This window comes from Martes martes (genome assembly GCF_963455335.1).
Source record: "Martes martes genome assembly, chromosome: 4".
Lineage (NCBI taxonomy): Eukaryota > Metazoa > Chordata > Mammalia > Carnivora > Mustelidae > Martes > Martes martes.
This window is the reverse complement of record NC_137891.1, coordinates 15,409,950-15,437,768: the sequence shown is the minus strand read 5'-3', so window position 1 is coordinate 15,437,768 and position 27,819 is coordinate 15,409,950. Positions and strand designations below refer to the sequence as shown.

The 27,819-nt window shown below is 40.1% G+C and overlaps 1 protein-coding gene across 2 annotated transcripts in view; it reads left to right on the top strand.

Moving 5' to 3' along the window:
- The window catches only part of NSMCE2 (NSE2 (MMS21) homolog, SMC5-SMC6 complex SUMO ligase), a 212,662-nt gene that overhangs the window by 16,191 nt on the left and 168,652 nt on the right, over nucleotides 1–27,819 (top strand). For both annotated transcript variants that reach the window (XM_080802040.1, XM_080802039.1), the window contains exon 3: nucleotides 21,068–21,174. In XM_080802040.1, the coding sequence (XP_080658166.1) occupies nucleotides 21,068–21,174 (107 nt within the window). The remainder of the gene's footprint in view (nucleotides 1–21,067; nucleotides 21,175–27,819) is intronic.

Genomic DNA, 27,819 nt, shown 5'->3' with positions numbered 1-27,819 from the left:
AAAATCCCTTCTGCCTGCAGTGTCCATCCAGCACCCTCTACTGAGAAAGTGTAACGTTATGCTCACTGTAAGAAGAAATGCTTAAAGGACTTTCATCCGTTATCACAGAGTTGTATCAAAAGGTGAATTTTGAGTTGAAAAGCAATAAATTGATTACCTGGTCCAGCACACAAATAAGCAAGTGGACTGTAGCTTTAAAGGTGCTATGAAAGAAACCTGTGCCAGGAAACAATGGGGAGGCACCATGGGGTTAGTCCATTCTAGCGGGGAGCTTTGAGGAGAACTGTCATACAAGAGACATTGACAAAAAAATGAGTATTTCCTGTGGAGTGAGAGAGGGTATTTTTGAGGGAAGCAAAGGTGAGAAGAGGTGTGAAGATCTGTGAAGCTCTGGAGGTTTTACCCCCCTTGCGAGCTAACAAGTAAGCTGGTCACAGCTTCATGGATGCCGGCAGAAGACAGGAGACTCTTGGGTCACAGTCTTTCTTGTTGCTTCATATCAAGTAGTGGGATTATCGTGTTTGCATAGTTTGCCTTGCTGACCCCCACCCAAATCTTTACCAGGCTGGTACGGAAGGGCCCAGGGTGATCTGCAGTCTGTATCACACCTGAGGATCCTTGAGTTCAGGGAACCCAGATTTTTATAATGGGCAATAGATGTCCCCACTCTTTGGCCCTGGAAGAAGACATCGTCTTTTTTACACGTGCCTCTGCTCTGGAGGGAGACATTATTTCAGGCTTCCAGAGCTCTGTTCATGGTACAGACATCCTTGAAAAGATCATCTAGAACAAAAGGGCAGTTAACGCCCCTAAAGAATTGATTGCCAACACCTGACAGAGTCAGGTAGCCACGAGCAGTTCAGATCGAAGACTAGCTTTGATTTGGGCCTTTCTCATTTTTAGCACCACATCTTCCTGCTCCAGGACTTCGAAATGCAGTGCATTTCTCAGTTAGCAAGGCTGTGGTTGCTGCTGGCTCCGCCCCTGTCTTTCCCTTTTGATCAGTTAGGGCAGCACTGTGCTTTGGTTGGCTGAGCAGAGTGACAAGGATGTTAGAAACCAGCTCTGGAATCAAGTAACCTGGGTTCAAACCCAGCTCAGGCAGTTATCAGCATTCTGATTTTAAGTAAATTTTGGTTTCTTCATTTATAAAATGTGGATAATATCGTAAAATAGCAAGTGATATCTAATGAGTATTGAACTGTGTACCCACACGTCTTCCTCACTTCCAGCTTATTTAGGGTTGCTGTAAGAATTAAATAATAGGTATAAAGTGTTCTCCGCTATGCTTAGCACATAGTACTCACATTTAATTGCTCAGTTATTTTGTTAATAATTATTTGGGCCATTTGCAGGTGAGAGATGGATCCTTAAGAGGTGTAGAATCATGAACTAAAATTTTGAATCTAGAACTAAATCTTTGTGTAGATTTAGTATTTTAAAGTTAGTATTGTACAGATAGCCATGAGTTAAAATTCAAGTTCTGCTGTCTCCTAGCTGTGTCGGTATGAACCCATTATTTCAGTTCTTTGAGCTCCCTTTTGACTGCATGTAAAGTATGGACAGTATCTTCTTTTCAGGGTTGTTCCTATTTTGAAACAGTTTATGTGCTTTGTATACAATGTTTACCTCTTACCTTGACCGGTCAGCCTGTGAACACTTGGCTTTGGTCATAAAGAGAATTAGTGGAAAACCAACTTAAAGTGTAAACCTCAGGGTGGGGATGGGACATGGCACCAAGAGTGTGTGTAGGGAAGGGTGGGCATTATCTCCCTAATAGGAAAAAAGTGACATTTACGATAGGTTTAAGAAGCAGAAATGTGTTCTAGTTTGAGAAAATTATTATAGGATTTAATTTCAAGCAAAGAGGATCAGAGTTCCTGTGGGACAGTCCAAAATAGACATTTAAACCAGTTAGCAAAGAGAGATTATGTAATGTGTTACATAGAAGATGCAGTTTTTGTCAGTGTTCTCTGTTCTCTTGAAATAGAGTCTTCCATAATTTCTTGGTAGTTTTGGAATTTCTTAAGTTTGAAAGAATTAACCTGTTTCTGCCTTTTCTTTGTTTTCTCAATGCCAAACTTAGGAGAGTATCTGGATCTTGACTGCAACTTAATAATAATGAAATTGGCAGTGTTGTTATCTATAACTTGTTTCTAATTTTAGAGTTTCCAGAGTGTACTGTGCACCTGTGTTTAGATACTTAATAATTGCAAAGCAGAATACAAATAGTTGTTTCTACAGGAAACTCGGCTGGTTTCACACATCAAATTCCTGTAATACCTAGAAACCTCTTCCACACAAATCATGTGAGAGATGATCAGGCAGGGTCTAAGAGGTATCTCAAATCCTCAGCTACAAAGCAGCTTCTTCCCTTTTCCTCTTTTATTTTTTGGCCAACTGATCATATGTTGCAGTAATTTACTTTTCACTCAGATGTTTAACAAATATTTACATATTCACACCAAGGATACTGGTTTTGCTTCTCACCCTTACCACTTTTGGCCATATTGTCAGTGGGGGAACCTGTCAAAATACAAGCATAATTCTTTACATGATCTGCCCCACACATTTTAATACAGTTATGGCACAGGGAGAGCAAGTGACTGCTGTGTGAACAGAGATTTTAATATACTTTTGTTCTGTATTTAATGGTTTCGGTTGGTCCCAGTTGTGTACCATGGGAAGAGATTTCTCAAAAGAACCTTGAGGATATATATGTGATTCCATCTGTTAGAGTTTAACCGGTGACTGATTTAACTTCTCTTTTTCATTAAGAACACATTTTAAATCTAGACCTGGGAATGAAAAGAAATGAAGTGTAAAATATAGGACAGGTGCATATACATTTATTACAAATGTTGCATATTTCTCATGTGCTATAGTAGCTGTTCTCCAGGAATGGCTCCTCTCAAGTCCCCCCATCACTGTACTTGGATGGTATTCCTCACCTCAAGATATGGAGCTTTTTTGGGGTAATTTGTTAAGTACCAGTCAATGAAATTGGTACTGGGAATGGGATTTCAACCATGATGACGTATGCTCATGTTGCCGTGAAAGAAACTACCTTAACACTTAGTGTTTTAAAACCACAAACTTGTTTCTTTTTTTTTACTATCTACTAATTCTTTGGTTTGACTGAACTGGGCTGGGAGGCTCTTCCACTCCAAGTGATATCAGTTAAGATGGTGGCCATTTGGGGGGCTCACCTGTTGAAACTCGCAAGGTAGCTACTTACATGGCTGGCAGCTGGTTCTGATTGTTGACTGGATACTCAGCTGGAATTGTTGATGAGAGCCTGAGGATTGGGCTTCATATAGCCTCTCCACGTGGTTTGGGTTCCTCCCAGCGTAGTAGCTGTATTAAGATGAAGAAAGCAGAAACTGCCAGACCTGTTAAAACTTGGGCTCAGAAGTTCCAGAACATCACTTCCAATGTGTTCAATTACTCAAATCCATCACAGGGCTAGCCTCAGTTCGTGCATAAAGAAAATAGAGTCTATCTCTCACTGAGGTGGTAGCATTCATATAGAGATCAAAGAATTAATACTACCTGATCTAAGTATTGGATATACAGTGGTGACTAAAATAGACATGGGGACTGGGGACTGAACAGAACCTGGAGAGAATTAGGAAAGGATCAGAATGGGGTGGTAGACTCTCATAAGTCAAATTAAGGAGTTTGGACTTTAGGACAGTGAGAAGCTATTAAAAAGTTTAAAAAATGGGAATAAGATGGTTTAAATTTTGCACGAATTCTGTGGCTGTGATATGGAGAATGGCTTGCTAGGAATGAGCGTAGAGTTAGGCCACCTAGTTAGGAGGCTGTTGCAGTCAGTCCTCTGGCATTAGATGATAGTGACTTGGGCTTAGACGAAGAAGGTGACCGTGGGTGTTGAGAAGTAGTCAGAATCCTTTTTTTTTTTTAAGCTTTTAGAGTATGTGAGTGCATGCACACAAGCAGGGAGAGGGGCAGAGGGAGAAGGAGAGAGAGAATCTCAAGCAGACTCCCCACTGAGCACAGAACCTGACAGGGGGCTTGATCTCATGACCCTGAGATCATGACCTGTGCTGAAATCAAGAGTCAGTTGCTTAACTGACTGAGCTACCCAGGCATCCTGAGTTGTCAGATTCTTTTTTTTTTTTTTAAGATTTTTTTTTTTATTTGAGAGGTAGAGAGCGAGAGAGCACAAGCAGGGAAGGAGCAAAGGGAGAGAGAGAAGCAGGCTCCCCACTGAGCAGGGAGCCTGATGCCGGGCTTGATCCCAGGACTCTGGGATCGTGACCTGAGCTGAAGGCAGATGCTTAACCTACTGAGCCACCCAAGCACCCCAAGTAGTCAGATTCTTAAGAGACAAAGGAAAAATAATTAATGCAACTAAATTATTGATCATGAAAGTTGAGGGAAAGGAAGAAATCAGTGATGGTATTCAAATTTCTGTCTTATGCAGCCATGTTACTAGAGGCTCCCACTGTCCACCATCCATTTACTTACTCTTTTGGCCCAAGTTATATTTAAGACAGTTTCACAATTATTAACCTCTACCTCCGTGACAAACAACTTCACCGGCTAGTATGCAGTGCTTAGGTACAGGTCTTTGTACCTCTAGTCTTACAGTTTTCACTCAAAACCCTGTGTAAAGTTACTTAGGTCAGCGAGTTCACTCTTCAGTGAGGTTAACTCAAACATTTGTAATGCAGTTAAATTCCTTTTTCATAGTCTGCCTTCTGTCCTCCATCCCCTGACCCCTGGTTGTTGCTTTATTGTTCTTATTGTTTTGTATACATTAAAGTCCTTTGTGAGTTAAATTTATATGGGCTTTGACACTTTACAGTCTCTTTTTGAAAATGTGTCCTGTACCGAGGACAGGCTGTGATGTCTGCTGGCAGCAGTGTTGGAAGCATAAGGCTGAGACCAGGACTATGAATGAGGCCATGGTCAGGTTTATAGCTCAGCAATCACGGTTCATGAATCTTGTGTTTTTAGAGGTCAGGAATAGCCTTTATATTTAGGGACTTTCATTAGTCACAGGTTGGGGTTTAGAGGATTAGTAGATCTCACGTATCAGGTAAAGAGTTGTCTCATTGCATCAGGACAGAGAGAGTGGAACTTAAGTGATGGCGAATGGAATCCACAAGGAAGGGCCATATTAGGCTCACATGTTACACAGCCAACAGGTGCAACAGGTAGCAGCGGTGAGTTCTGGAACAGAAAATGTGCTTAGAGTTTGTAGGAACTTGAAGGAAAAGATTTTTCGCTTTGAACCTCCTGCAGAAATGTTTCTCAAACATCATTCCTCAACTGCCTGCCTTAGAAACATCTGGGAGGCTTATTTAAAAATTGCAGAATCAGAGCTTCTGGAAGCAGAGCCCAAGAATCAGCATTTTAAACAAACATCTCAAGTAATTCTGGTCCATTCAGAAGTTCGAGAACCCTTGCCTCTATAGTGAGCGGTGAAGTGCCTTGCACCAAGTAGGTGTACCCTTGTGTATTTACTAAATTGAATTGCATGTACATTTGTTCTGATAACTTCTGAGTAGTACTCAGCAAGTAACATTAATAATACCTCATGCTTACTGAGTGTGCATTCTGTGTTGCCCTCTGTGCCAAGTGGTATTTGTCAATTAGCTCATTTAATTTGTATGAAGAAGATCCTATTATTCTTTCTTAACAGAAGATTGATAGAAAAATGAAGTTTAGAACATTTAGATAACTTGCCCAAGATCACAAAAGTTTTTTCAGTGGTAGGTGCAGAATTCAAAGCCATGCATTCCGCCTCCCAAATCCGTATTATTTATGACATTGTGGAATCTTTGCCTTTGGGGGTTCATGCTCTGCATCCCCATAGTTTTGGAGATAAATGGGCCAGTCTTAGGGGGCTTAAAAATCACACTACCATTGAAGTGCTTCTGCAACTAAAAGTTTGCGTGTGTTCATATTTTACTGTGTTTAGCTCTTTAGGGAGTAGTGTGATAGTGAGTGATCTTCTTGAATCCTACAGAGAGGCATGTTTCCTAAAACAATTTTTTTTTAAGGTTTTATTGATTTATCTGACAGAGACACAGTGAGAGAGGGAACACAGCAGAGGGAGTGGGAGAGGGAGAAGCAGGCTTCCCACCGAGCTGGGAGCCTGATGTGGGGCTTGATCCTAGGACCCTGGGATCATGACCTGAGCCGAAGGCAGACGCTTAACGACTGAGCCACCTAGGCACTCCCTTAGAACAATTTAAAAGGATTAAAAACAGATAAAACATGAAGAAAATTTGCCATGTCACATTACTGTAAAGCTACAGTACCATAGAGCATAAGGGTGAGAGCAGAGATTTATAGACCTTAAACTTGAAATGGCCTATTCAGGTCATCTACTCCAGCTCCTTTTTACAGAAGAAGGGAACTGAGCCCCAGGAAACTCAAAATCTCTAAGCAGTATCATCAGCCCCAGATGTCCTGATTCAGTCCAAACCATTTCCTCTTTCATTCTGCTGCTTTCTTAAGTCTCTTTATGAAACAATTAAAATTTATAACTGGAATTATTTTAAAAATCCATTCCATTTAGATGAACCTAATTAAAAGTTGTACAGATACTCACTAGAGGATGACAGTTTGCAGCTGAAATTAGAAGCAAATCTATTCTGGTAAATTTGGAAGGAATGTTGGGTGCCGTTGCAAAAAATAGATGTGAGTAAATGACTTAGGGTATTTAAGTAGAAAAGTTTGTTTTAAAACAAAGGCTTTTGTAGAATGCATTATTTATGGGACCTTACATTCAGTTTTGGTTTTCTAGCTTTTTAAAAGGCCTAAAATAATTCAAGAGTATAAAAATAGGAAAACAGCTGGTTGAGTTCTAGATTTGTTGAAAACGTGGATTTGAAGTAGCAGTTCCTCTTTGTCTTAGAATTCTGTGAATTCAGAAAGAATCTCAGAGAAAAGGCAATTTAGGATCTTAACTTTAAAGCATACATTAAAATAGTGGATCTCAAATTTTGCCATGCTTCAGAATCACCTGGAGGGCTTGTTAAAACACAGATTGCTGTTTCCCATCCCAGAGTTTCAGATCCACTTGTTTGGTGGAGGGCCTGAGAGCTTGCATTTCTAGCAAGTTCCCAGGTGGTGCTAATGCACCTGGTCCAGTGACCACACTTTGAGAACTAGTGGGTTGGAGAAAACAAATTATAATAAAAAGCAATCATAATTTTGTGAGGTAATTATAGACTGAAAGCTGGTTGCTTTGATATCTGCTACATAAAAAATTTCTGTTGACTCATGTTTTCATATTTTATAGTAATAGTAAAACCATAATGATGACACTGAGAGACTTTATGATATTTGAAGTCTCTTCTGAGTCATTATGATAAGATGAAATTATATTAAACGTGGCCTGTGTTATGTGGTAGAATGTGCTTTTGGGATAATAATAGTTGTCTGGAAATTAGGAATCCACGTGTGGGATACATTCGGGTAGCTCTCCAGTTATCGCCATCCTCACCAACACTTGATATGGGCAGTCTTCTTAACTTCAGCTATTCTAATAAATATGCGGTGGTATCTTATGGTGTTTTAATTTGCATTTCCCTGCCGACCAGTAATGTCGAATACCTTTTCCTGAGCTTCTTTGGCATTGACCTCTTCGGTGAAGCATCTACCCAAATCTTGTTCTGTTTGTTACAGCTTTTTATTATTGTTCAGTTTTGAGAATATGAATAAATATATATGTTCTGAATACAGTTTTTTGTGAGATACATGATTTGTGAGTATTTTCTCCCACTCTGTGCTTTTTTTTTTTTTTTTTTAAAGATTTTTTCATTCACCTGACAGACAGAGATCACAAGCAGGCAGAGCAGCAGGCAGAGAGAGAGGGGGAAGCAGGCTCCCCGCTGAGCAGAGAGCCCGATGTGGGGCTCGATCCCAGGACCCCGGGATCATGACCCGAGCTGAAGGCAGAGGTTTTAACCCACTGAGCCACCCAGGTGTCCCCCACTCTGTGCTCTTAACAATTATTTGGAGGGACAGAAGTTTTCGGTTTTGATAATCTCCAATTTATCAGTTTATTCTCTTACAGCGTGTGCTTTATTGTTGTATTTTAGAACTCTTCTTAACCCAAGATCTCGAAGATCTTTGTAATTTTTTCTAGAAGTTTTATAGTTTTAGATTTTACATTTAGGCTTGTAATCCATTCTGACTAAATGTTTGTTCGAGGTATGGATCAAAGGTGTTTTGTTTTTTGCAGATAGCTGGTTGTACCAGCAACTTGTTGAAAAGACTATTCGTTCTTCACTGAATTGCCTCAGCTCCTTCGTTAAATCAGTCATCCATACACGACTGCTTGTATTGCTGGACTCTGTTGTAGTCTGTTGATCTGTTGATCTGTTTGCCTGTCTGTATCCCAATACCACCCTATTTGGATTACTGAAGCTTTATGATAAGTCTTGAAATTGGGTGGTGTTGGGCCTCCAACGTTCTCTTTTTTAAGGTTGTTTTTGCTGTTCTAGGTCCTTTGCATTTTCAATATGAATTTTAGAGCCTGTGCCAAAGATTCTTTGAAATCTGTGAAAAAGAGGTCGTAGAGTTTTGATTGGTGTTGTGTGCCCAGCAAGAAAACTCCCTCAAGATGGTGGGGTGGGGGGCGCAATCACAGGTTTCACCTCATGTTTCCTATCATCCTGATTCCTCTTCCTTGGATGACTTCTAGCATCTTGCAGACTGTTATTTATTTATATATTTTCAGTTTGAATTTTTTGTTTTAGGCAGGAGAAGAAATTTGGTCCCTGTTACTCAGTCTTGGCCAGAAATGGAAATACCGTGGTAGGTTTTTGATAAACAAGAGAGTAACCTCAGATTTGTTCTTGAGCATTGGTTACGACCTGGAAGAAGGACTGGAGGGAGAAGAGGGTGAAAAAGAAGTCACTAAAGAAGCAAAGCAGTAATCTGAGGAAGAAAAAGTAAGGATTGAAATTAAGGCAGCTATAGTTGGAAAGGGAGGAAAGGACAGAATAGTTGACTTGAGTGGGCCGAATTGATAGAACCTGTGGAGGATGTGGATCGGTGTGGAGGATGCTTGGGGTGGGGGGTGGTCTGAAGTGACTTTAGGGTTTGGGTTTTGCCTGTCGTTCAGTTCACTTTGGCTGCAGAGACTGGGTGCCTGTATGTGGGTTGTGATTGATTGGAACCTCCCATTTTATAAATAGTACCATAGTGTTACAGAACCAGTTACTTACTCATTGAATATTAATAGTTCTTTATCTCTTAACTTCCTAGTTCATTGTAAGTGTCATCCAGAAACAGATACTAGTGGGTGATGATTCCCATTACAGAAGTAGTTTACTTTCCCCAACAGAGTTCTCTTAGCTGTTTCTAGTAGATTTAAGTGTTTATGGATCATTATTTCTTTGTTAGAGAGGAAAGAGATTTTTTGAAGAAGACAAGAAAAACAGTTTTGGGAGTCACTACTGATTTAAGTCAGTTAAGGTTATGAAAATAAAACATCTTAGAAATGATAAGATACATAATGAAAAAAGAATTATAAGTTCTCAAGAACATGCACTGTGTGTAGGTACAAAAATAAGGAAATATGCTGTGTCAGATGGGATAGTTATTACAATGTTTTTGGTAAATTATGGTAGATTTATTTTTGGGGGCTGTCAGTGATTTAAGTTTTAACAGATTGATTTGCCATTGTTTTTGTGAAATCAAATTTATTTATTTTTATTTGAGTATAGTTGACACTGTTAATTAGTCTCAGGTGTACAGCAAAGTAACTTGACAAGTTTTACATTACACCGTGTTCACTGCAAATCGAGTTTATTTTACTTTTCCGAAAATAACAAACATAGAAATTATCCTCTGACAGGAATGGGATATACAGTTGTTCTCTCCTGTTGTGATTGTGCCTCTTACTCTTTCCTTAAAGAAATGTTTCTCAGAACAAACTACTTCTCTTTTAGACTAACATTTGGGAAATAAGTAACAGAGATTACAGTTCCTGTCATCATAGGTCTTATAATCTAATGAACTTCTTATCAGATTCTCAAGCTTATTTTTATAATATTTTAAAATAAGCTCCATGCCCAGCATGGAGCCTAGGGGCAGGGCTCAAACTCATGACCCTGAGATCAAGACCTGAGCTGAACTCAAGAGTTGGACGCTTAACTGACTGAGCCACCCAGGCGCCTCTCTCAAACTTAGTTTTATGTTTTTTGAGGACTTAATTTCTGTTTAATTAAAGTGTTTCATTAACGTTCTATTTTAAAGTAGGCTGACCCCATTTGAAATTTTTTCCTGGTATAAATTTATTTAAAATGAGTACAGAGATAGGCTGGCTAAGGCAGCTGCTGTCCGTGTGCAAGCAAAAGATCATTAACCTTTTTTTTGAGTAGCAATCTCATTTATGAGCTTGATTACCCTAGTTCCTCTTCATCCTCTCTCCCCCATTTTTTAATTGTGGTGACTTCTCTGGTACAGTAGGGATGCTTTTTAGTCTAATACGAATAGATCTTATGAAGGCATTTGGCAAAGTCTTAGGACATGGAGAAATAAATGGGTTATGCCCAGAGGGTGATAATTATTAAGATAGTTAGGAGAATGGACTCTGTTATTTAATAGACCCCGATTTGAATGTTCCCTCTACAGCTTATTGGCTATATAACCTTGGTTCAGGATATTTAACCTCTGAGTCCTTTTTTTTGTTCCATCAAATGGGGATAATGATGGTGTCTTTTCCACAGAATTTTTATAAGGATTGAATGAAATGATGTGTATGAATTTCTTAGCATAGTGTCTGGCACATAGTGAGTGCTTAGTAAATGTTGTTATTTAATTTCTTGAGAGAAAACTAGTAATCAACACATGATCGCAATGGTACACATGTAATAATAGTGTTATCATAGCCTTCACTGGTTAACCCATGACTGTAATTGTTTTTAATTTCTGGAGGCCATCTGTAAAAGGGACACCAGCAAATGAACCACATTTAGATGAAGACAGGTCAGCTAGGCTGAATGAACTTGATGATCATTCTTTATCCTGGAGAAGCAAAGACTCACAGGTAGGAAATATTTAAGAGCCACCTTCAGATCTTTGAAAAACCGTGATCTGGGAGAGTTACCTATTTCTGTGTGGCTAACTAAGTAGCTCTTCTGCAGCTGTGCTGTTGAGGGCCAGGGGCAAGTCCCACTTCTGACATTGGGGCATGATTTCGGTGGAATTACTTAACCTCTCTGAGCCTCAGTTTCCTCAACTATATAAAACGGAGAGTAAAATCACTCTATATGGAGGTTATAAGGTGTAGATAAATTAATGTGTGTGAGAGAGCAATTCAGATTTATTGTTGTCATTGCCTAGAATTATTCCAGGGTGGTGATGAATCAGCTCTCTCTTTGGAAGGGCTCTAATAATTAGAGCTGTTTGGCAGAGAACGAGCTTTCCCACCATACCAAGAGCCAAACAAAGGCAAGATAGTCATATCAGGGCTTTTTAGAAATTTTTACATGGAGTGGAAATTTGTATGAGCTGTTTGAGAAAAGGCGCAGGGTTTACCTTGTGCGCTACTCTGTCTAGGTCACCAAGCAGAGTGCCAGGCATATGGTCTGTGCTTGATAAATATTTATTCAGTGAGTGAATGGAAGTTCCCCTCTAACCAACCATATTGTATTCTTTGTTTAGCATCTCTCTTTTCGTGTTTTTGATATGTTCATGTTTTCCCCGATATATTTGTTTGCCTTAATTTCTGTTGTCCTTTTTAAAAGAGGGTGCCTTGGGTGCCTGGGTGTCTCAGTTGGTTAAGTGACTGCCTTTGGCTCAGGTCATGATCCCGGAGTCCTGGGATTGAGTCCCACATCGGGCTCCCAGCTCCGTGTCCCCACGGAGCTGCTTCTCCGTTTCACCTACTCTCCTCTCATGCTTCTCTCTCTCTCAAATAAATAAATAAAATCTTTAAAAAAATAAAAGAGGGTACCTTATACATGGAATATTTCCATGGAATGAGAAGCTCATTACAATGGTTGCTTCTGGGAGGGAGTTTGGGGATTGGAGACACCTCATTATTATACTATTTGAATTTTCTGGCTGTGTGCTTAATTCTCAACCACATGCTTTATTTATTTTATTTATTTGTTTGTTTGTTTATGTATTTTTGAGAGGGGGTGTGGCAGGGGCAGAAGCAGACTCCCCGCCAAGCAGGGAGCCTGAGGCTGGGTTTGATCCCAGAACCCTCGGATCATGACCTGAGCCGAATGCTGACACTCAACCACTGAGCCACCCTGGCGGCTCTGTGGGTATGTTTTAAAATGGTAGCTACCCATTGCCTGGTATTCCTGGTGCTTTTGATGCTTAGTGGAGACTAGATTTTATCCAGAGACCACGTCTATGATTCTATGATCCTAATCTTTAATAGAATTTATTTCAAACACTATTTTACCTTTACCATGGTGATTTATGGAATATTAACTACAATGTTCAAAGGAAATACCTATCTATGTAGTGAAAGCTGGTCTCCATTACTCTGGGATAGAACTGTGTAAGTTGATTTTACTTTCTCTCTCTCTCTCTCACAAGAAGATAATGTTTAGAAGAATTCCTTTATCTAGAGAACTGATCATTTATTACCCTGTGACTTTTGCATGAGTGGATTATTTACTTGTGTGTAGTAGTTCAGACCCTTATAGCATGTGCCGTCCATGCTAACTTTAAAGTTAGACCTGAGGTCAGTTCTTAACGTCACCATGTATTGACTGTGTGACCTGGGGCAAATGATTTAACCTCTAGGAGTATCAGTTTCCTTATCGAATTACTTGTAATAACACCTAATTCACATTGTTGTAACAAAGGATAGAATGAGTAGTGTGTTCAAAGTGCTTGGCACGTTGTCAGTACTCAGTGAAGATTTGTTCTTCTTCTTTTTTTTTTAATCTGTATCTTTCTCCCCTTTTCTCATTCCCTGTGTTTTTGTTTGAGAATTTAAACTCAAAATCCGCCTCTGTGGAGAAGCGGGGGGAGAGCATTTGTTCAGCCTCTCCTGCAGTCTGGCGAACATCTGGGGCACAGCTACTCATCTTTCAAGATAGAGCACGTATTTATCCCCTCTCCTGTTAGACCTTTCCTACCTTCTGAGGGTGGGAGTAGCTGCTCCTTGCTTGATGGCATTTTTTCCCTCCACCTGGCATGTAGTAAGTACTTAAGCATGTTCTAGGTGAATGGGTTTCTGGACATGAGTTGGTGGGGGGGAGTTTCCAGAGCTTCTGACTGAGCCTTGCAGTGTTGTGAGCTCAAGTTAGTGCTTTGGTCTCAAGTTAGAAAAAAACAGCTGAGAGAGTTAAAGAGGTGACCCTCACTTGATACCTTTTGGTTCTAAGGGTAAAATGCTTTCAGCATTTAGGCTAATTACATTTGCAGAATAGTTTTCTGTGGGCAGGTGCTGTGCTGATTTTGTCTGTGTTTTCTCATTTAGTCCTTGTCTTGGCTTTGTGAGTTAAATACTGTTACTGTACCCATTCCACAGAAGAGGAAACTCTAATACAGTGACTGACCAAAGACTACATGGCTAGCGAGTAGTAGAGCCTAGATATGAATATAATCTGACTCTAGAGCTGGCTTTTTGAGTTCCTGTATTATACAACTTTCCTCTTCTGTATAATTGACAAGAAAATTGTATAGATGAGTAAAGAGGATTATAAAGGTCACTATTTCTTGAAGATTTCTCCCATTTCACTGCGTTTATAGTTGCGTAGCGGTTTGTACCGTACCCTGTTCCACTCTTCACTATTATTTCTGGTGGGAGGCAGTTACAGAATGTGGATTTGGTTTTTACTTTTCCTCCACACTAATATCTGTGGGGAGGAATAATTATGGCTAAAGTACAGTGTAGTGAGAAGTAATAAGTTTCTATTAAATATTGCTCAAGCAGTGAGTAAGTCATTAAATTTGACTCCTGATGAATATATAATGATTGCTTAATACTAGGCTGCCAGGAAAAACACACACACACCCACTCACGGAGGTAGGTGTGTATGTAGGCATATGTTGCTAGGGATAGTTGGAGCTGTATTTTAAGAGAGGAAGGGGGTTTTTTTTGTTCTGTTTTTTTGTTTGTTTGTTTGTTTGTTTGTTTTGTAGAGGGAGGGGAAGATGATTTCTACTGTCATTTGTTTGAGTTCATCCTGAAAGATGAAATTTCTTTTTTACAAAATATAGAAGAATCTCAGAAGAGATTAGGAAGAGATTTCTGTTTCAGGAAGTAAAATCTCTCTATTCCACATCCCATCTGTTCTAGGAAATTTAAAATCCAATCAGGCAATTTTCTGACGGGTTTTCTTCCCTGCTCCTTGCCAAAATGGACATATGTACTTTATGGCCTGGATATTTATCAGATCCTTCTGGATGTGTGATTCATGTTGAATTGGAGTCAGCAACCCCAGAAGAACACTAAATGACTGCTTTGTCTTAGTCCAGCATGTTACTGATCAAATGTGTGGAGTTGAATTTAATCAACTATATGTAATTGGTATTGTTCCTCTTCAGACATGCCCGTATATGACTTTGTAGAATAAAGAACACCAGATTCCGCAATGTTTATTTGTTTAGGACAAAATTTCAGGAAACAACTTGGCCAGGGACAAAACTATGTAATTGAATCAGGAACGAAACTGGAAGGGATAAGTGGATGAAATTTATCCTAAGGGCGTGCCCCCCAACACACACACACATTCACACGTGTCCTCCTTGTAAAGGTAGAGAAGTTTTATGGACCTCTAAGACATGAAGCATTTGGTCCTATTCTGGAGATTAGGGAGGATTCTGGAACGGGATCTGTGGCTGAGATCATAGAGAACAGCAGAGCAAAGCAAAACGACATCTGGTAGTGTGGAGAGGTGGTACCGAGATGTGTATGGACATGCTAGGGGAAAGAGCAGGGAACATGTCCTCTGTTTCATGTCTGTTTCACTGAAGGCAGTTCTGCTTAGGACCTGAGGGGTTGCTAAGAGAACTTGCTTGGCTGTAGGTACTACATGTGCTTGGCCCTGTTTCAGCTGTATTTCCCAAACCCCAGAACTGGGCCTTAGGGAAGAGACTTTATTTCTCTCTGGTGCCTGTGCCTTAGGCTGCAGCTCTAGGCAGCCATGGCTAGGGAGGAGACTTATTTAGAATAGTTGGTCTACAGGCTGCATCTTTTGGCTGCATCCCTCCCCCTCCTTTCTTGCCGAACTGGTCGCTGGTCTGGAACAAGAGCTTGATAGGTCTATTGACCATGCCCACTTGGACGTGGAGAAGCCAAGATAAAGAATCTTCTGCTCCCTCATTTTTAACCATTGGCCTAAAATGGCATTGTATTGAGCAAATAAGATGTGAGGAGACCCTAGTCAGTCTTGGAACTCAGCCTGAATGACGAACTCTCACGAGTCCATGCTGTGCTGCTGACGAATCACCGCGCCGCTACAGGCATGTTACCTGTATCTTTTGGTTATGAATGGAGGACTGGGCATTTGTCTCACACAAGTCTACAGATAAAAGTAGCTAGTTTGTCATCTCCCTTCCATTTTTTCTTTTTTTTTTCCAAACCTCTTTGTTGGCCTCATTTTGCCCCCTGGTCTTTCATGTTTGAGACCCTGGCATTGATGGCTACTATTTTGCTTCTCTAACTTGTTCCTGCCATCACCTTTCTCTCATTGAAGCCTCATGAATTTGGTTTTAAGTTGAAGTGATTGCGACACGAAATCACCCATTTCGGCTTAGTGTTGTACAGATCATGTAACTTTAATGCCTTTTTCAACACTTCAAACAGGGAATAGTAATAGTTAGAACATTGCTGTTAGTGCGTTTTGACATTGAGTAACAGATGACGTGTCTAATGACTAGCGTGGCTGCTTAGATTGCATAATTATAGGTTTGTTTGACTTTAGGAAAACCATATGCAGGCCAACTGCATCCATTCAGACACTCTGTATATTCTATACATGTCAGAGCACTTCGGTCTAAAAAGAAGTCGTCCTTGAGTGACTGTCATTCTTCTAAGGTTTGCCACTGAACAGGAAAAAGAAAAGTGAAACAGAAACCATCTTTTAAAAGTGGGTTTCATTCTGTGGCCCTCTCTGGTCTAAATAACATTTGTATAAAAGTACCATTAACAGTCCACAGTGTTCGGGATGGTGCTGACCAGGATCCCTCAGCACAGACATGCAGATTTGAAGGACAGTCCTGCCACTGGCGTACTTACAGAAAATTATAATTTTATACTGTAAATCAGAGATTATCTGTGCCCTGTGGACTTGATTTGCTGGGGCCTGGGTGGGGGATATATTGAAGCGAGTTTTTGTGCTAACTTCTTGGAACAGATTCCAAATTAATGCACCAGATGGGTTACACAGGCCTCACAGACTCCCCGAGCTCTCCGTGAGACTTCCCTGTGTAGTTACTGGCTTACAAAGGAATGTTCAAGTATATCACTTAGGTTCATTTGAGTAATACAGGCGCAGGTTGATTATAATAAATGCTCATTGAATGGCACATCGAAAAAATGGGAATATTCCTAGATTGCCCAGACCCCATTAGGCATAGATTGTAGGAATGGTTTTGAAACTGGCTCCACTCAGAAGTATCTCTGCAGGGCGCCTGGGTGGCTCAGTTGGTTAAGTGGCTGCCTTCAGCTCAGGTCATGATCCTGGCGTCCTGGGATTGAACCCTACATCGGGCTCCCTGATCAGCGGAGAGCCTGCTTCTCCCTCTCCCTCTGCCTGCTGCTCTGCCTACTTGTGATCTCTCTCTCTCTGTCAAATAAATAAATAAAATCTTAAAAAAAAAAAAAAGTATCTCTGCAACACGAAGACTTCCCCTTGAATGTGTTTCTGTAGCTGCTGCACCTGGGGCCCTTGGCCTCATGCAGGTCTGGTTTCTCGGCAGCGAGAGTCGATTTCCTTAGCTCCTGGCATTAGGTGGGTGACTTGGTTGCCTTTACAGCCCCTCCAGCTGGCCTTGCTGATGTGAAAAGTTGCTCTCTTCACCACCATGAGAATTTAGTAGTCTTCTAAAAGGGAAGAATCATTTTCTTTTTCTTAACAGTTTCCTCTTTGTTAGGAATTTGGAAGAGCTTTTATGGGACCATTTGAGTGACATTCCGTAGTGTCCTACTTGGAATGGACCACCAAGTGGCTGAGATGATAAGGCTGGGGGCCTTGTTCCCCGTTGTTCCCTGGAAATTCATGGAGGAGTTGGAGGTGCTTGTCCTCCTCATGGTTACGCATCTGTTAACACAGGCGGGCAAGTGTGCAAACTTGGCCGCTAGAAAGCCTGAGTTGGCAGCCTTGCTGCGCCGCTCATTACTCTGTGGTGCTGAGCGGGTCCCTTCAGCGGCTCAGTGTCTCACCTTCTCGTCGGTAAAGTGCAGATAAAGGAGTTGCTGTGAGGTTTACTGTAAATGGTGTGCTCAGTATAATCTTGGTGCATAATAAAGTGCTTACTAATTATTAGCTACAGCTATGATTATGTATTTTTTTTCATCGTCGTTACTGCTTTCCATGCTTTATCAGCTGCACTGATCTATAATGCCAGGCTTTTCTGTTACCGTAGTGATTTCCTCTCTGGGATTGTCATTCTGTGGATGTTAACATTACTGGTGTGCTTCTCATCCCCCTCCCTCCCTTGGCCCCACGTGCTGGTGCCGAGCTTTATCTGATGGAAAAATCACCATGAAAATACAATGGGCAAATGAGTTTATATCCCATGTCTTCATTATACTTTAATTCAATAGATATCTGAGGCTGGACAGTTTATAGTTCGATGAAAGTTTAATTTTCAAATTTATTAAATAATGCCATGTGAGAACATTGAAGGGGAAGAGATGCTGTAATTCTTCACTAGCTCCCAAGAGTACCAAAGCATCCTTCTCACCCTCAAATGGGTTCAAATCTCTTTGGAGAAATGAGACAAAGGCACATAAGAAGACAAGATTATTTATGGTTCAAAGTTCCAAAGTATCAAGTATAGTTGTTAATATAAATTAAGGAAAGGAGGAGATCTTTCTAGGCTGGCATGGTTTAAAAGCAGGTAGGGCTTGAGCTCCCCCCTTGAAGGATGTATAGGATTTAGTTTGGTGTCGATTTTTGGGAAGTCTTTCCTGTAAGAGTTGGGGAATTTTGGTAGTGGGATTATTGTAAGGGCAGTAGAGGAGCAAGGAAACTTTGGCTGGTCAGTCCCTCCACACCCGCACCATCCCCCCCTTCACTTTTTAGTCAACAGCCAATTCCGTGTGTCTGTGTTCATTCCAAGTTCCTCTTGAATCCTTCGGGGATTTATTTGGCCTGTTTGCCTTTCTTCCTGCAACACCATGCTCTTTCCTCACCTCGACTGTTAATAGGGCAGGACGCAGATTCCCTATGCCTTCCGCAGCCAGGAATTCCTGAAACATGAGTAGAAATCACAGTTTTAAGAGAGATTATCATCACAATAGGGAAATAAAGGTTAACAAGAAGAACAGCAAGAATCACCAAAAGAATCTTAAAATCTTAAAATGTTGCTACTCGACAGGGGTGTTCTCATGGCCTTTCTTCCAGATTCCTTTCGCTGTAGGACTCCTAGTTCTTAGGTCTCTGGTCTCCAGCGCTCTTCTGCGATGGACCGAAACACTGACTTTAGCCGAAGTGATCTGAGCTGGCTCACATCCAGGTGGGGTGTGTGGGTCTCAGTTCCTCTTAGGACTAGCTTCCTGATCTTTTCTGGTGTTTTCCGTCTTGCCTCTGGCTGCACTATTCATCACTTAGGTCCTTCAGCATGTCCCAACATTCTTGGGCCCTGGAGCCTTCGCTGAGGCCACAGGGAGCCACAGATGGCTTCCAAAGATTCTTGCCTTAGGCTTCATGCCATCAAACCTGACCCAGCCATCATTCATTTTCTTCTTTGCAGGCAAGGTCTCCTGGGCCTTGCGATTTGAAATTGCCATGTGGTTCAAGTCTTGCTAGCATCCTTGGGACTTTGATAATGAGAACCATGATCCCATTTGTTTTATTTTGCCAAATCTTTCATAGCATTTTTAATGTCAAAAGCACATTTTTATGTGCTTTCAAAAATAAACTCATTTAATTCCAGAGGGAGATTGCCAACATTATATCAATTTCCATGGATTAACCAAATAACAGTAAAATGCCTGCCTTTGTATAAGTCATAAACCATAAGGATATAAATTGCTTAAAATTCTCTTTCTGATCATCAAGTAATTAATGTGATTTTTAACAAACGGTTGCTGTATACATAGCAGATACACGTTGGTATCAGCAACACCTGAACAGTTTGTCTCCCCTTTTGACATTTGGACATTTTCACAACACTAACAGTTTTATTTGTAATATGACTTGAGTCCTTTCTCATGCACGATTTTGTTAAAAATGTTGTATTTAATTTGGGGAATGCAAATACAAATTTTTCTTAAGCAAATATTGCTCCCTTCCCCCTCCTCAAAAACAAAAAACCTTATATTGGGATATATATACAGTCTCTGAAGTCAAGAGACATTGTACCAGAAGCAAGTTAATCCAGGAGATATTTTCTGAAATGTGTTTATAATTGACTGTTGTAAAATTGAAGCATGATTTTAAAGTCTAGGAAAATCACTTTCAAAAGCCAAATGTAAATGCATTTTATATTACTTCTTGACTTTGGGATTATATGTCCTGTTGTTCTACAGAGTAGACAAGAAATCCTGATATTTGTCTGAGCTAGGGTATTTGAATGGAGAATCTTTGAGTGTGTGCATTCCCAAACGTGACTAAGTCAGCTTTACCTTCTTTTCATTCAGCTTTTTTAATATTAAAATTTGTATTATTTTGTGTTCTTGATCTTCCCCTGATCTATTAAATTGTGTGTTTGGAGCTTGAAAAAAAGTTTAAAAGCAATTAAGAACATTTCTTCACTTTTCCAATCTGCTAGCCACTCTGTATGGTCTGTTACGCAAGGGTATTTTAATTTTTTAAACGTAGTAAGCATAATTGTTTCATACTCTAACTGATAGATAATTCCAGTATCTGAAACATTTGTAGATCTGTTTCTGCCGATTCTTACTCTTGGTGTCATATTTCCTTGTGTTTTTTAAGGTTTGTAAGGTTTTTCTGTTGATTTTGTTCTATTCCCCCCCCCTGTAATCTGCTCATTCTCCTGCGTAATTATTTGTACGGATTAGTAGAGGCCTAGGATAAAAAATGGTCTTTTTCAGAGGAGAGTACCTAGAGGTACTCAGTGTGAGACTACCTCATGTACATCAGAGCTTGGGTTCCCCGGACCACTCAGATGAGGGGAACCCAGGCTGCAAATCCAGGAGAGCTGGCTTGTGGCCACAGGTTCTCAGAAACAGGTTTGTTTTCTTTCTCTCTTACCTCTTTTCTGCTCAGTGGCCAAGACCAGCCCTGCTGCAGCCTGGAGGACCAAGGGTGGCATTACTTTGGTTTCTCTGTATTTTGAGGGGAAGGGTATGTGACTGTGTTGTTCTGTGCTCTGCCTTGCTTTTCTTGTTTTCTCTTGATGTTGCCCTGGTTGTTTCTGTCTTGTAACTCTCTTTATTTTAAGGAGTTTCCTTCCTTCCTTCCTTCTTTCCTTCCTTGCTTCCTTCCTTCCTCCCCCACTTCCTTCCTTTATATTAACTGAGCATTTTTCTGGTTTTCAGTAGAATTGGTCCACATAACCTAATGTACTAGAAATGGAAATCCTTCTTTTTTGATCTTTAATAATTCTGTGGGTGCATGTGCACCTCGTGGTGCTGGGCTGATTTAACTGAAAAAGAAAAACTGAAAAGGAAACGGAGGCCCAGAGAAATGTAGTGGTTGATTTATGATCACACAACTAAATGGCACAGCTTCAAACTCCCAAGTCTTAAGTCTACTTTCTTTTTCCACCCCAGCCTTTGAGCTTGCTTCTACTGGGTGTGTTCTCAGAATTTTGAATGAAGCAGGCCTGTGTTAAGGAGGTCTTTAAAAAATATGCAATACCTTTTACAGAACTGTTTAGATCATTGACTAGTAAGGGTTATATGGAAGCAACTTTTTCCAGAGACGGCATTTTAAATGTACAGTAGTAATTTGCTTTCTTTCTCTTACAGCTGAAGTGAGTAGTGAATACAGTATGGACAAGGCAATGGTCGAATTGGCCATGATGGATCGGGAACTAAGCCATTACGTAAAGGCTGTTCAGTCTGCAATAAGTCATGTAAGTTTATACCACTCACCTGGTACTATTTGGTTACAGCTCAGTGACCTGGAAACAGAAACACATCATCAAAATTCTTCTCTAACCTTTAATATTTCCTTATCATTACTATAGCAGCCATTAATTTCCTCTTAATTAAGAAGTTTATAGAAAAGGAATCTTAAGTAGTTTCCCAGCTAGGCCACCTAGGTTTATTTAGAGTGTTACATCTATTTTAGATTTTCTTGCCTTTTTTGGGGGGCGGTGTCTTGAAATCTTTAGTGGAAGCCCCCTTCGAATGGGAGTAGAATTTTTATGAAATGCTAAAAATTGCATAGAATGTGTTTTTATTGTTATGTTTACTGCAGCATACCCTTTAGACCAGGCTGAGTTACTCATTCTCCAGCTTTAACTAATATGCAGCTATTGCAAAATTCATAGGCTCAGATAATATGGGAGAGTTTTAGGGCAAGTTTAAAAATAAAGAAGGCTGACATTTTAGTTTTTCCAGAAGCCACACTTATTTTTGTTGACTCCAGCTGTCACAGAAACAACACATAAGGCAGTTAAGGTGGGAACATAGCGACATCCTTTTCAGCAGTACAGGGTTGAGTAAGAAATGAGCAATATGATTGCAGTAATATTTCTGAGAAGTCCTTTGTCCTCTGAACAGTGGAAACTCCCCTTTGAACTGATTTCAAATACCTGTGTAATAGGGTGTCTTGTACTTCTGATTTCTTTATTTGCCTTTTGTTACATCTACCTATGGGAAAAATGCCAAAAATCAAATACCTTAGAAGATTGGGTACTATTCAGTGGAAGATAAACTTTTTTTTTTTTTTTTTTAAAGATTTTATTTATTTATTTGACAGAGAGAGATCACAAGTAGGCAGAGAGGCAGTCAGAGAGAGAGGGAGAAGCAGGCTCCCCGCTGAGCAGAGAGCCCGATGCGGGGCTCGATCCCAGGACCCTGAGATCATGACCTGAGCTGAAGGCAGAGGCTTTAACCCACTGAGCCACCCAGGTGCCCCGGAAGATAAACTTTTAAGAATGTTTTATTACTTAAGCTATACTTAAATGGGCATTAAATAATTATATGTTTATTGTTTTATGAAGTTCTGTGTTTTTAAAAAAAATTTTAGTGTTTTTTTTTTCTTTTTTAATGGTTAATAGTTATTAAGTATAGTATTTGTGAGTTAAGCATATCTGCTAATATCTAAGAAGTGTAAACTCATTCAGCTTGTAAAAGTCTGATGTTTTTTTACCACTGTGGCTGTTAGTCCTCGGACCGTGAATATTCCTTCCACAGGAAAATACAAAAGTGGATAACAAAAAGCACTTAGACCAGAGGTTTTCAGCTCCCGCTGACCCTCAGAAGCAGCCTGTCCCTATTCTAATGAGATTCTGATTTCATTTCTGGAGCAGGATTGGGGCACCGGTGTTTTTTTAAAACTCATTCTAATATGTATCTATGGTTAGAGAATTAGAAGAACAAGGCTGACTTTATAGAATAAAGTCTGTTTGCCACCAAGATCAGAGTTGGGCCTCTTACATAGATCAGTCCTGCTTTGACCCTTACATTCTATGGAGGTTATTTGATAGGCCTTTCTATCTTTAACTTTGATGTTGTGCAAATGTGATAGCGTAGTGTACATGATAGATAAGAAAACTGATTTTGGAAGTTAAAGAACTCAGTATGGACTTTTTTTCTCTCTTAAACTCTAGCATTCACAGATGTAGGGACATAGTGGGGATATGACATTATTTTGAGGGAAATATTTTGCACTTTTCATAGACTATGCACTCTACATGCTTAGAAGTCACAGACATTGCTATCTTACTGCTTACTTTGGCGAGGAGTGAAGAATGAAGAGCAGCTTGAGAAGGGCCAGAGCGGTGCAGTTCTTTAGGAATAGCGATGGTCTAGAGATCAGAAAGTCTTCCACTCTTGGTTCTTCCATTTTCTACGTTATGATCCTGGGTCAAGAAACTTAACCTTTAGGAACCTCATGTTCTTCATCTACAAAATTCTTGGCCTGCCTATTTCAGAAGATTATTATGTGAATCAGATTAGATACTATGTATCAAACCTTTGACCTTCATAAAATTTGATGGAGACGTAAGATACTGGGTTTTTGCAAATTCAGACTCAGACATATTCCTTAAAAAAGGTGGAACAAGATCTTTCTGAAAGGCAAGTAGTACTTCCATTACTTCAACATTTGCCAAAATTCTGACCCACCCTGTAGTTTCTCTGTTGGTGAATTTTCATGTAGTCACAGAAAATGGAAAAAAAAAAAGTTTTTTAATCATCACGGAGCATTAGAGTGTATTGTTTAAATAGAAGTCTCTCTCCTACTTCACCTTCACAAGATTCTGAAGGTCAGACCTTCAGAAAAGGCTCTGAAAAGGTTTTAGAAGTTTCCTTGGGAACCTTAGAGGTGTGGATCCATTTACCAGCAATCTCTGGGAAGTCCCTTTGGCATCCAGCAGAAGCTCTCAGATTGCCTTTCTTTGTCCTCTGAGAAAATAGAGCTACCATAGTCTACAATGCCTGAAGATTTTATTTAGAATTGGTATTTCTTTCAGTGCTCTGCAACTTAAAAAAAAAAAAAAAAAAGTTAAGACTTTGTCCCAGCTAGTTGATAGAGGGAATATTATACAGTGATCCCAAACCCTCCCCCTCAAAATCACAGTCTCTAAGTCATTTATTAAAACATTCAGGATACATGTGTGTATACCTGTCACAGGTCTTTAGAATATTCATGTCAAACCACAGAGAAATGTGTCTGAACTCTTTGGAGACTTTCAGTCATGAAGCACACACGTGATGAAAATGCTTTGACACCCTGTGGTACAGTTACTTCTTTTCTCACTGGGACTGCCAGGGAAAAACTTGTCTCAGTTTCATGTTGAGAACAGTGATGTTCTGAACATTACGCCTGATGACCTAATGTTTTTTCCCCCTGGTTTCTAAGCTTTTATTATTTGAGTGTATTGAAGGGGTACCGTTGTTCTCATTGTTCTCAAAAGGGGGCTTCTTGTTTTCAAACATTCATTGAATAAATATTTACTAAATACCTATGTGCCAGGTACTTCCGGGTGTAAGAACTAGGTCAGTCACCCAAGCCCACATGACCACCAACTTCGGGATGTCTGGAGTCTAGAGAGAGAGACAAACGTTTAACAAAGAGCCATACAGATCTTATTTAATGACTTGTGGTGTGTGCAACAAAACGAAAATAAAGTATTCAAGGAGACTTAGTAACTCAGGGGGCATGGTACTGCTGGGGGTTGGGGAACTCCTTCCTGAGGAAGTGGTATGTAATCCAAGAGGAAAGTCGAAGGAGCCTCAACATGGGGATCATGCTGTATGACTTCTCTGTCTCTGTGACTTCTGCCTGAAATGGAAGCATCTTTTTACTGGTTGTGTCAATGTCAGAGTTTCAGGCAATTTGGGAAACTAGGCCAGAGAAAGCCTATTTTTATATATAGGAAGTTTAAAATATGCAGAGTAATTGAGTAACATACGTAAGGCTGTTCAGTGATTCATTCATTCACAATAGGAGTGCCTACTGTGTGCCAGAAACTGAGTAGTAATGCAGGTCACGGCAGTAGTTGATTTAAGGATCATTTTATTACTGGTACTTTGCTTCTCAAGCCATTTCACTAGTTGAGCAGGGGTTATGCCTCTCAGAGTGAAACCCTGAATTGGTATTGAATGAACATTGGTAATGCTGTGCATTTCCATACTGTGTATTTTAGTGTTTATGGGATTATTTAAAATTAAACCTGTAGTCCCATCTTGGGGCTTCAGATGCCAGAGAGTGGATACCAGTTTGGTTCAGGAAGTCTTCAAATCCATTTTCAGGTGTGTGTTTCTCCAAATAAGAGATGATAAAGGGTCTAACCACTGTCATGGGGATGGTCCTTGCAGCCAATCACCTTAATTCTGGTGAAAAAGGATGAGCACCATGAAGCTGAATGATAGATGTCCTAACAGGCTCAGATTAGTTCCTCACATTATTAGCAGTCAGGGATACAATATGCATCCTGGGTGCTTCTTGATAAGCAGTCCAGTCCTAGAGCTTAGCAGAAGTAACCTACACTGTGAGATTCATATTATACTTTGGTGTTTATGTTTTTGTCATGGTGCTTAATTGTGTAATTTCAGTTCAACAAACTTTAAATCTTTGCCAGATTTTACCTGCATACTGTACTTTTAGTAGGTACTGCTTCCGTGTGTTAATTTTTTGGAAAATCAGAGTATGTGTATTTTCCTTACTTTCCTCTGCTACTACTTTCTTCTGTGCTGTGTGTATCTTCTAGATTATGTAAGATTTTTTAAAGCATTTAAATTGGATTCCTGCCGTGTATTTAGTTTTTGTTTTCTTAAGTCAGTGTCTTATAACAGTCCCTACCTGGGGAGGGTGATTATTTTTGTTAACTGAATAAGAGCAACTAGGTGCTAAATTGGTCTACTTGTGTTGTTTCTTACAAATCTGTTCATGGATATGCCCTGTGTACTGTGGTTTTTACTTGATAAGCTAACCTGAACATTTAATTCGCCCTTTCAAACGAATATGGTGAGAGTTAGAAGAGTAGAAATACACCTCAGGTAAACTGTTGAAACCAACACAATCTTAGGTATAATAAAAGAACAAGGTGGGTCAAAGGTATAGCTTACCTCAGCCTTGTCATTATGCAACTACATGGTTTAGAACGTTTTTTGACATATCACTTCCCTCTGCTTCCTCACCCTTCACCCTTCATCAGTTGGTAAGCTTTGCCTTCTGTAAATCTTATACCTTAAGATCCACCACTTGAACATGAAATCATATGAGGTATCTTGCAAGTTGGGAGTTACCATTTTACTTTAACCAGATTTGGGAAGCATTTCTTACTTAAAAAATGAATGTTTTATAGTATCTGAAGGAAGTTTCAGGCCAGAGGATATAATTTATTAGATACGATCATCTACTGACTAAACAAAAATGTACTCCACGTTGTGAGTCACTGACAAAAGGAGAAGAAGGGGAAGTTGGTTGGGGGGGTTAAAAAATTTGGGGACAGAAGATTCCTGAGCATGAGAGAAATTACTGTTATCAGCAGAATAGCAAGGAGGTGAGAGATGGTGGTGGAAATAGTGAAAATCTCTTGGAGCCATTTGGGAAAGTACTGAAGAAGACCCTCTTTGCTGCTCCCCATATTTGACACAAGATGGTGCACGGTCTTGTACCACCTTTCTTGTCAAAAGTTTCCTAATGCTTCATATATGAACCTTTTTGTCTCTAGGAGTGTTGCCCAGGTGTGGGAATTAAGCAAGGGGAAAAAAAAGTTGACTTTGGGTATTCACTCTTCAGCCACTTGGCCCACAATGTGTCTATTTCTGTGATTACTGGTAATTACTTTCTGTTCTGGTGCTTTAGAACTCCTTCTGCAGTTATGCCCCAATTAAGGTTGTGTTCGGTACCATTTTGTCTAATATACAGAGAGAGTAGGTAGGTCTGGATACAGTATTTCACTAATTGAGTTACTTCTGTAGGAAAGAACCTAGATCTAAATCTTGTAGGTCACCAAGTGCTGTCGCTGCTTGTAGGTGAACATTCTGCTTGTGCTATCATGAGACTGATTTTCACGGGTGGTTTATAGAAATCCATCTTAGTGTTTTGTAGGTATTAAGTGTTGGAATTTAATCAGAATTATAAAATGTTTACACTCTACTGGGACTTAATGTGTCTCTAGTGCAGCATTTTCAAAAGTTTTCCTCCGTAATACCGATTAATCAGGATGTGAATAAGTATAATAGGAAAAAGGATTTTGTGGTCAAATAAGTTTGGGGAATGCTTGATTAAAAGAATTTCCTTAAAGACTCCAAAGCCTTTAATATGCTTTTATGCATTGTGATTTTCCAAAGGAAGTACATTTACTAATTTCTTAAACTTCTTTAACTAGAAAATCTCTTCAGGGGAAGGACTGGTGCACCACAGAACCCACTTCGGGAACTACTTCTGTAGTCTCCACCCGTTTATGCTTCAGAGGATGGGCCTGCAGTTGGCAGCCTTCTCTGTGGCACCCAGGGAACGGGGGGAGTGCGTCACACTCCCTATCTGAAATTCCGAAACGGGCCGAGGAGATGTTTCTGTGTAGATCAGGAAAGGCCTCCGAAAAGACGGTGCATTATTCCAACAGTGAAAAAGAGGAAGGAAAAGGAAAGGTTTTTTTTTTTTTTTTTACAAATATGCGGTGATTGCCTGGCTCTCAGAGTCTGTGAAGTAAACAAGCCCCCTGTGTGGAGTGTTGATTCAGGAGAGTGGAGGGAAGGAAATGTTTTCGAGGAAAGGAAGAGAAGAGGGTCCAGGACAGGCAGGGGGCACGCAGCAGCAACGTGGGCAGTAAAAGCATAGACCTTTGAAAGGCCTGGTTCACTGCAGCGCTCCAGACAGACACTGAACTCCTGGGCCTCAGTGGCCCCAGGCAGTCCTGGTAGCTAATTACTTGTGTTATTTAAATGATGGGAGTGTTCTTTAATATAACCAACTCCTATTAATTTCTGACACTGAGCCTGGCCCATATATAGCATCAAGCCCTTATTTTATTTTATTTTTTTTTATTTTTTTTTTTTTAAGATTATTTATTTATTTATTTGACAGAGAGAGATCACAA